Source organism: Argentina silus (assembly GCF_951799395.1).
Source record: "Argentina silus genome assembly, chromosome: 2".
NCBI lineage: Eukaryota > Metazoa > Chordata > Actinopteri > Argentiniformes > Argentinidae > Argentina > Argentina silus.
In genome coordinates, this window is record NC_139656.1 from 15549018 (window position 1) to 15559459 (window position 10442).

General features: G+C 41.0%; 2 protein-coding genes across 2 annotated transcripts in view; both read right to left on the reverse strand.

Moving 5' to 3' along the window:
• mybpc3 (myosin binding protein C3) overlaps positions 1-2383 on the reverse strand; it is a gene marked incomplete at both ends in the record, with an annotated part of 35291 nt that extends 32908 nt beyond the window's left edge. The window contains 2 exons of the mRNA XM_083665170.1: positions 80-349; positions 2359-2383. Of these exons, the coding sequence (XP_083521296.1) occupies positions 80-349; positions 2359-2383 (295 nt within the window). The remainder of the gene's footprint in view (positions 1-79; positions 350-2358) is intronic.
• Positions 2384-3837: 1454 nt separating this feature from the next.
• spi1b (Spi-1 proto-oncogene b) overlaps positions 3838-10442 on the reverse strand; it is a 7609-nt gene continuing 1004 nt past the window's right edge. The window contains exons 2-5 of the mRNA XM_083690971.1: positions 10061-10151; positions 8333-8511; positions 5532-5688; positions 3838-5278 (exon numbers count right to left, since the gene is read on the reverse strand). Coding sequence (XP_083547097.1) covers positions 4965-5278; positions 5532-5688; positions 8333-8511; positions 10061-10151 — 741 coding nt within the window. The 3' untranslated portion in view covers positions 3838-4964. The remainder of the gene's footprint in view (positions 5279-5531; positions 5689-8332; positions 8512-10060; positions 10152-10442) is intronic.

Genomic DNA, 10442 nt, shown 5'->3' on the forward strand with positions numbered 1-10442 from the left:
GACTCTAGGTTTAGTACTTCTCCCACAGTGCCTAGGTGAGTGAGTGAAGGCTCTGGACTCAAGCCTCAAAGCCTCCCACCTTCCTTCGCCTTGACCTTCAGATCAAACTTGACCTTTGAACCCCCGGAAATCACAGCATAGCCGCCGCTGTCCTCTGTGGTGACCGCTTGGATGGTGAGGGAGTGCTTGTTCCCGTCCGCCGTGATGACATACTTGTCACCTGTGGTGATGTCCTTTGTGTTGCACTGCCATCTCACCTTGGCATCAGGCTTTTCAGTCTCAGCCTCAAACACCACTGATGCCCCCTCCTCTGCTACCTGAGCCTTTGGTTTCTTGGAAAATGCTGAGACTGAAGAGGGGGATGGGTCAGAATGAAAGGGTTCCCTTTCTGATGCCCAGCTTGTCTTGTGTTGTACAGTATACAGTGTGTGATGTAAAACATTTGAAGTGAGAACACAATTCAGTGCACTGCGATTATGCTCAGTATGTTATGGACTACATTAGTCAAAATATTCCCATTTACCTAATCCTTTTAGGTACTGCAGTAAACATAGATGTAGCATGCTGCACACCTTGTTTTTCCACAATAATTAATCATACCTCCTATCTTGACATGAGCAAAATGATTCTTTGAGCTAAATGATTACTTTCTTCTAAAGCTAGAAGAAAGTCCAATGTCATCATGAAATCATTAATGTTTCAGTTGCTTGGTATTCTTTCAGAGTCTGCACAACCTCTCCAGTTTGTTCTTGATAAGACCTTTATAGTCTCACATATCTCCTCTTAGTCTTTCTCCATGACCCGTATCCGGTGTTTCTTTTAGCCTCTGACCAGAGAATGGTCAACACAACAAATCCACATTATACAAATGACCTTGACATGGAGAAAGGAGACCCTATGAGTTTAAATATAGAATGCATATGTGCCGCACTAATAAATGCACTCAGCAGGCCACAGCAGTGATAGGGCCACAGGTAGCACAGCAGAGGGATTAGTTTGACTCTATTTTGGAGGTGCTGCTAGCGTAGAAAGAATGATACGCCTGCTGCAGCAGTGTGTGTTCTCTGTTTTATTAGGCTAGTGATGACTGGTGAATGACTCTCCTCCTCAACAGCAGGCTCAACAGCAGTGTGAGTCTATTTATCCAACATTTCACTCCAGCTCCTTCAGATAAGGTCAATTCAAATACTAAAATAGTATAGGGTTGAAATATAATCTAATCCGACCGATACATCAAGTAAGAACGCAAACAATCAACAATCAACTGATTCATAGCAAGATAGAATTAGCACTAATGTACCATATATATTGTACCTACTGTAGTATATATGAGTAGAAACAGTACCATACACCTAAATGCAGTTTAACCTGATTCAAAACTGATCTGTTACATCTGTTACAGTAAAAGGGAGAGAGACATGCTCTACACAAGACACATGTTCTGTTGATGGGCAGGGTCTCAATGTTAATGCTAAATTGCCCAAGCAGATCATGACTGTTACTGTTTGGTGAGTCCAGAGTGCTGATGGTCTTAGCAGCACACATATCTGAACACTGGGCTAGTACAGTAGGTGGACTGCATTGTGTGACCTGATCTGTTGATGTGCTAATTCCACAGTTCACCACCATGCATTCCCATTGAGAAGGAAAAAAAACTATAGAAAGCCATTTGTCACACTGGAATCCTGTCAGGCATTTTTGGACTTGTGTATGATGATTGATGTTTTTGCGATGAATGCAGTGGTGCTTCAAATGTTACACTCTGGATTTAACTTCATACTCTCTGGTAGGTCTATAGGGCTTGTGAAGTCATTTGCAAATATACTAAATAATATATTTACGTGAAATCAAAGTCTCTTATACAAACTGCAGTATTTATTTTAGGTACAACAGCTTACACTACACAATTATACAAAGCCTATATAACCCAGCTACTTTAATTTGTCCCATGGTCTCTAACACTTGAACATGGTCAAATGGAGAGGGGTGTGGTCCAAGAAGGTAGGGTGGAGAGGGCATTAGCTACTACACAGGTGGAAGTGATATGTTGCTAAGTTCTCTTTCTTTCAGACGGATGAAAACTCCTCCTCCCTTTAAGCCTACTTGTACACGTAGACATGCACAGCTATCATACCGGTATAGGAGTACACTTGTAACAGCAACACAGATCGTACAATCAAAACCACTCTGATTGCAACTGTGAAGAAAATAAACAATGCCATGAGATCATTGCTGAAATGTCAAGGGGATGTTGTTAATGGAAGAAAAGAAAGAACGGATTTTAGATTTGTGTTTACCCAGCTGTTCTAGGGACAAAGATGCTACATGGTAAAAAGAAATCTGACCAAGCACACTAACCTGTTTTCTTGGGTGGCTCTGGCATCCTGAACAAGCTTTTCCTTCCAGACAGTAACCGACAAGCTCTACAGACTAGCCTTCCTCACCCCTTGCCTTTAATAGTGGGTCCCCCAAACAACCCACCCTTTTCTGTCACGCTGACTGGACCCAATCCCTAACTCTGTCCCAACAATGAGATACTGTAAAAGAAGCAAACCTCAAATCCCCCACCCACTCCCCCAACTCCCTCAACCCCCCACCCACCCCCCTAGACCCTTCTGACCTCCGGCAGACGATATTTCAACCATCCCTTCTTCAAACACCTCCTCTGTATGACAGACTGAAGAAGGAAGTGTGGGAGGGGATGGGAGGCAGGGGTTAAATTTAGAAACTGAGTCCGGCGTTGGTCTCTTGCTCTCCCCCCAGATCTGTGCCGCTGCCTGCACTGCCTGGCCCCTGAAAAAAAAGGCCCAGCTCCAGAAAACAGACAGGAGGCTTGAGTATTCCTTTTATCTGTTGGCAGGGATGTGAGTGCTTTTCCCCCTGGTAAACTAGGACTTCCAAGAATCATTCCATCATGGCAATGTGGCTAGCTTTCCATCCTCCAGCTGCTTTACTAGCATGTTAGCATCTGACCAGATGCACTGTAAACAGCAAAATATTGTGCCTCATGTTCATGATACAACAAGATTTGTTTATGTTTAAACTTACACAAGAGGTAATACAACATGTATGTCTGATAGCATCCCACTCTGTGTACCTCCCGATTGTTGTGTTGGTTGAGTCATATTGTGTTGCATGACACAGCGGAGCTTAGCATCTTGTTAGTAGGGGTCTACGTGTCCACAGCATTGATAGCACAGCGAGGACATGACTGGAGTATACATTTATGGAGTATTTTCTGCCGAGGTGACCCTCTGTTTGACCTTCCTAACAGGTATTTTGGGATAATAAGGCACCTCTCACCCTAGTACCATACCCTGTTGGTTTGTCTGTGTACAGTATGGTACATCATATGACTGTGTCTCTGTCTTACCTAAGCCTTACTTTCTGAAACAAACTCAGGACAAACTCTGATGAAAAATCCTGTATGTCCCTCTTGATGGTGCCCTCACCAATATCCCACCTCATGCCACCTTGCTCCCCTTTGTGGCCCCATCACAGAGGTTTGTCAGCACCCAGCATTATTTACACTGCCCCTCTGTCCAGTGAGTTTGGCTGCCACATACCAGGGCTGTTGGGGGCTGGTGGGGGTTGGGGAGGCTGGCCTTGTTTGCTGCCAGTGGAACCCATAACCTGCCCATGACTGCCCTAATGTTTATATATTATCATGGTCTGCCACTGGCTTTCTCGGTACATGGCTGTGATTCCTGGAGGATTTGCTAAAGCCAGTCTGTTATGTCCCAGAACAATGTAATGAGTCGACTAAAACCACATGTCGTGTGAGTTCTCAAAGGGGATACAAGCAAGTTCACAATGCAGATATGTAATTGAGTCATTCTATAATACAAACACAGATGCATTGTACAGTGCACATACATACAAATAATTAACGATATACATGAACATAGTATTGTATTACAAATATCAAACACATATGATTTGGAGTGTAGGGTTCTGTGAATGGTTGAATGCCTCTACATTGTTGTTCCTAGGCTAGGAATAGATTTTACCCTAGCTCGGAGGAGGCAAGGGTCTGTGCCTCATCTGGGAACACAGACAGAGGATAAGGGCTGGGTGACAGGTCTCTTCACCTCTCCTTTGTGTCAGGGACATGGAGTTGACCGGAGGTTGAGAGAGGAAAGAAACATTCAAGGGGACAGACCTAAACGGTTTCAGATTCAATCATGTTGAGATGTCTTTACTTCCCAGAATCTTGAGCTGTACAAATGGTACTACATTTGAAAATGCATTTTAAGCTCTAAGTAACATGTTGGGTTTAATGGAAAGTTAAACAACAGTATAGTAATTGTCTTGCCACACAGTAGATAAGCAATACTTTAGTCAAAGCTAGAAGTCAGTGCATCCTCAGTACTAGTATTTCACTTTCATTCATGCAAGAGTTCCCTCTCTTCTTTGGATAATTTCTCTGAGTCTTTTTGTCTGATTACATTAGCTACATTCCTTTTCAGCATAGTTCACCACAGAATGTTTTGCACAGTCCAACACAGTGCACAGGAGTCGGTGACTACAGAAGGTCTAAAAAAGGGAGATCTCTGAGGACCTCTAGTGGTCATCTGTGTTGCTATTCTGGAACATTCCGCTGCTGATAATTAATCATTCATAACAGACCTGCCTCTCTCCCTTTTATAGAATTGGAAAAGTCTAGATATCAGTGTGAGTATAGTGGTATTGTTGCTGAACAGCCAGCAACATGGCTACATGTTTCCCCTCAAAGGCCATGTCTTACAGCAGTAGAAAGCCAGTGAAGCTAAAGGATTGTCAAATGAGACATAACATTTACAGTAAGTGTTCACATAATGCTATTTACAAGATTAGCAATTGTTGATTAGAAAATCCTAAAGGATATTTACCTTCATAATCATCTATTACACAGTACCTCTTTATCTACCCCTCTCCCCCACTCTGCTGCCTCTCCCCCACTTTGCTACAGTTTTCCCCTCTGTCTACAAATATGTCTTCCTGTCAAAATGAGACTTCCCCAGCACTTCACCACTGAACTGGTATGTCAGCTTCTTCTTGATTTTTTTGACCTCGCCGGTTTTGCCGTAGTTGCGCAATGCCCTTGCCATCTTCTGGTAGGTCATTTTCTTGCGGTTGCCCTTCTGAACTCCCCAGCGGTGTGCAAGAGCTTCCTTGTGTTTGGAGGAGAACTGGAAGCTGCCCTTGTCTCGGTCCACCCACCAGATACTGTCCTTCATGTCGCCATTCCTCAGCAGATCCAACAGGAACTGGTACAGCCGGATTTTCTTCTTGTTGCCTATATGCCAAAAGTAGACCATAGATAAACAAGCAATGGATCTTTTTCAGGGGTTCCCTGCCTAAGTATATCTATTTACATTGTTTTGATTATTGACATCACAAAGCTTAGTGAAGTTCTATGGGGTTAATTAGGTAGAGCTATTTTTCAGTAGCCAGTATTTGCCTGCAATTGGACTGCAGGTAATTAAGCTAAATTAAAAAGAGTAGAATCTAAATCAGATCCTGTGGAAATGTTAATGTTATCCCCTTACCCAGTTCTGCCACTGAAGCGGTGCTGATTTGTTCCCTCAGACACTCCTCGTCAGAAACCTCTAGTGGAGGGCTATGGCGTCCTGGGTCCTCATCGTCTGAGCTTCTTTGGACAGGGGAGGGGTGTGGGTAGCACATGGTTCGAGGGAAATATGGCACCTTAGATACAAAAAACAACAAAAAGCATGTCTTATCATCAAATTCACACAGTGCATCGTACCACATTAGTCTGATACCATGCACATAGATAGAGGAACTACAGTATATTGCCTTGCAGTCACCATGAAGGCAAAGCAATACCTTAATTTTCCTTTTTGCAACAGAGAACTGAATGATAGTGTATTTGACCCATGTGGCACACAGAGAGCGAAGTACCCACTGTGGTCTGGAGAGGTTATTTACAGTATTTCACTCTCTGTGCGGGTGTGTCAACTGGTTCTCACATGTTGTGTTTGGTTCTCACACTTCACTGCATTTGGGGCGAGGCCTCTCATGTTTTGGGGTTTTTCTTAATTATGGTAATCATTCATTGGTCATCCACTGTGGAAGTCTTCCTTGGCCTACTAGCCTGTTTGCGATTGCTGAGCTCACCAGTGCTATTTCTTTCTTTATGATGTTCCAAACTGTTAATTTTGACACTTCGTTGGTCCTCATGTTGACAGACACCAAAGAAAACTCCAAGGGCAAACACAAAGCCTAGAATCAATACTAGACATTGACAGCTTGCTTATGCCTGCACAAATGATGTGACAGAACCCACCTGGCTTACCAGAAACACCTGTCAAGCCAAATGTCCCATTACTTTAGGGTACCCTAAAATAGGGGACTATGCATAAAAAGTGTAATTTCTGAATGATGAAACCAATATGTATACAAATACCATCAAATAAAAGCTGAGAATCTCTACTTTAACCTAATAACCTAAAATCCAAATTGTTTTAGTGTAGCGCCTAAAATAAGAAAAAATGCTTCACTGTTCCATTACTTATGCAGGGCACTATATATAAGATAATATACAGAGGGTACACTAAACAGCATAAGGCACAGCCCCTCCATTTTCAGTGCTGACAACATCAGAGACTCACAAGACTCTGGACAGTCTGTTGTTTTAGCCAGGCAAGTGCATTTGCCCATAGAAGCATAAACTCTCATATATTACCGCAGTGTTGAATGTATGTCTGTGGTACATGTAACTGCATGCGGGATGACACAGAAACTAATTCCAAACTAATTATATAAAGGTCATCCTCACTGAAATAAACTGGCTGAAAGGGGAAATCTTTCATAAATGTTGTTATTCCATTTGAGTAACAGGGAATTTCCTTCAAAACTTCTGGTCATGCTGATAAACAGTGCATTACATAGTATTTACTGGTATAACATTTGATCCACCTTTTTAATAAACTAGGGGTTGTTTAATTATTGAGGTTTTTGGATGACAAGAATACAATCAGGATTCCAATCAATATTATCATGAAAGAGGAAATTGCTGTGATGGACATTAATATGAAAGCAGCATTCACAAAGACATTATACTAAACAAAGACACCATATACTAGACAGACACCATGCTGATCACCATGCTGAATTGCAAAGTGTAACACACACACACACACACACACACACACACACACACACACACACACACACACTCCCCAGGGTCTGTCAAGTCAGGGAATGAGTAGAATAAACGCTTCAAGAGTTTCTGCCCCAAATGTATTCTTACATATGTGAATAAAGGCCATTTACATCGTTATTTGTGGAAGTAAGTAGCATCTTTTGTGTTAAGACTCTTTTAGAACTTATGTTCATTTTAATGCATACATGTGTACCTCTGGTCACAGTCTGAAGTGTTACTTGCTGATATAATCTTCTCAAGTTGACAGGAGGTGCTAAAGCCAAAAGGAGCTTCTCTCTGCATGAGCTGTGATGTGTGGCTGTTTATATTAACTGTATGTATGACTGCCTGGCTGGGCAACATCTTGTCAATATGTTCAGCAAACAGTGTAATGCAACACATACTAAAACCCCCACTATTTCTGCTGCTAAAGCAGCATGTCAGTTCCAGCCACAAATATTCTCCAAAAGGTATTTATATGCACACACATTAATGCTCTCTGTTTAAGGATGCATAAGACATTATGATATGTTGCTGTTTTGCACCTTAACAATAAGACATAATATAAAAATATAAGACATTAACTTTAGTGGTGTGTGCATACAGTACATGTCTATCATGCTAGGGAGCAGACTCATCTGATTAAAAAGGAATGATTTGTTCAGCCGTTGGTGAGTTGGCAGATTACCACTGTGGCAACAACAGCAGTCCCCATGCAGGAAAAGGCTGCAATGTTAAACTGTGTGTGTGTGTATGTGTATGTGTGTGTGTAGGCACACTCTACATCCTCCACGCAACACAGCTCACAAGAAACACACAGCTCCCATCTCATTTAAGAGCAAACAACAACCCAGACACAATCTTCATGGCCCTGTCTTTATCTGAGGCCTGATGAGAAAGATGCTATGTTTGTTTATTAAACATTTTAGAAATGTTGCCTCTATAGCCATTGCCCAATAGAGGGGAGGTGGAAATAAATTCTGGTCCTGATTATGACTGTGAGTCTACTATGTTTCTCTTGCCTAGTTATGTGCAGTAGCTTACTGTATCTCCACCACAAGTGGAGTACCAACAGGTTGTGTGTGTGTGTGTGTGTGTGTGTGTGTGTGTGTGTGTGTGTGTGTGTGTGTGTGTGTGTGTGTGTGTGTTGTTGAGTGAAAGAGGGATAGTGGGGGAGTGTCTCACCGGAGCAGACAAGGCATGGTGGTGTCCCCCAAGCCCGGGGTCCAGGAGTGTGTCCATATCATAACGAGGCAGGCTGGGGGCATGTAGAGGGGGGACACTCTGGAGCTCCGTGAAGTGACTCTCTGGCAGCTCCCCAAACTCTGCATGATGGACATGATGTTGGTGATAGTCCCAGTGTTCTGACCAGAGGTGTAGGAATAAACTGTGTTAATGTGTTGTTAACAAAACACTTCATTCCTGTTCCCTTGATTATGTAGTCTATACAATGGTTAAACATGCTCATCCTTTTGCATGAGGTAGGAGGACAACATGTTAATATAAAATGTACAGTATTGGTCACAAATGTTTGACAAAGAAAAACGGTCTCACAATGTCCGTATGACAATGTAATTAGATAAATGTGGTGTACCAATAAGTAATAACAATACTTATTGCATTATACTTACATGTGTAATTACACAGTAATAACAACACAAATGTAAAGTGTTAACAGAAAAAGTATTACAACTCCACAACATGGCACAAAACATAACACAAATTTCCTTTGACGACGCAAGCATGGTGTTTAAGTTTTCTGTTGCAATAGGCAAAAATAGACAATGCCACACTTCTGTAACTGTAACAAATTGAATATCACATGATGCCTGTCTATGAACTACAGCAGTTTTGCATTCAGAGTATAGATGCTCTTGGAATTGTCCTGCTTAATAAAGCTGATACTGTTTACTGTTATAAACATTAGAATTTGGAGTGGGTTTTTTTTTCTTTTCTTTTTTCCTCAATTATCAATGTTTTAAAATGTTTGCTGTGTGTAAACATTTTCTTATAGTGATCTGTTGTGTTTCGTATTTGACACAACACCACAATTTTAACAAGACATGAAAGTGAATTGAGGTGACATTTTGAACATACTGTAACCTTTGCCACTTGTCATTCTTATAATAATAAAATTTCATATCAAAATGTTCAGAAAATGATAAAAGCAGACTAAATTCTACTACTGCAATTAATTATTTCAAATAGAACTGACCCCAACTTTCCTTAATGTGAAATAGTGATGGCCATTGTTATGATAAACTCTATTTAAATAAATATTTACTCTTTACAAGATCCACAGTTACTCATTATTAAACACCTATGCATCATACTTTTTTGTATTGTCTCCAAAAAACTCTTCTACATTTATAATAACATTGTTGAGCTTTGTTGTACATCTAGATGGACAATTACATTGATCCATTCAATGACAATAATCAGATAATAACATTTTCTTTTATTTTCAGTTTTTTTCATTATTATCATTTTAGGATCAGTTGAATGCAAGAGAAAGTAAATAACCTAACAAACCCCATGGGAGAAAAGTTGTTCTAGGTCTGTAGTTTGAGCGCCCGACAGAAATGGCATCTGTTTCCTGTACTGCATGGGGCCAACATGGTTAGCTCCAGCTGCACTACTGTATCTTGCTACTTTTTATGTATTAACTACAATATCAGGTCAAACCCATGTCTGTAGTAGGGCCATCACTATTCCCCTCAGTGAAACTGACTGCAGAATATTTGATATTTAGGCTTAAATCATTTTAGGTAATATACAGTACACTCTGACAGCAACTTCAGCAAACCAAGGGGAATTAATCTTCAGTGTCATCACATTTACAGTATCAACTTCATATTCATATTGTCACCATTGTATCATTGATAGGAACAATGTTTTAGTGTTTAAGCTCACCTCCTTGGCTTTCTCCATCGACGACGTAGGGATACGGGTACTCTGCAATCTGTTGTCTATAGATCTCAGGATCATACATATCCTCTGGAGGCTGTCAGGGAAGAGAGCACTACCTCAACTGAAAGCAATAACATGTATATACAGTTGAGCTGTACATGTGTCATAAATGTGCATTTATGATTATGTGTTGATAGGAAATAATGTGTATTGTTTTCAATGAATTCACGAAATTAGAAAAAGACCCAGACACAAAAATCCAAAAGATTTAAACTATGATCTATTCATACATTAGTGGTGTGTTCTGCCATTTGCTTACATGCCCTTCTATCATAAATGTATCTTTATATTGTGTTTGAGACAAATGTGAGATATTGGGCTGATC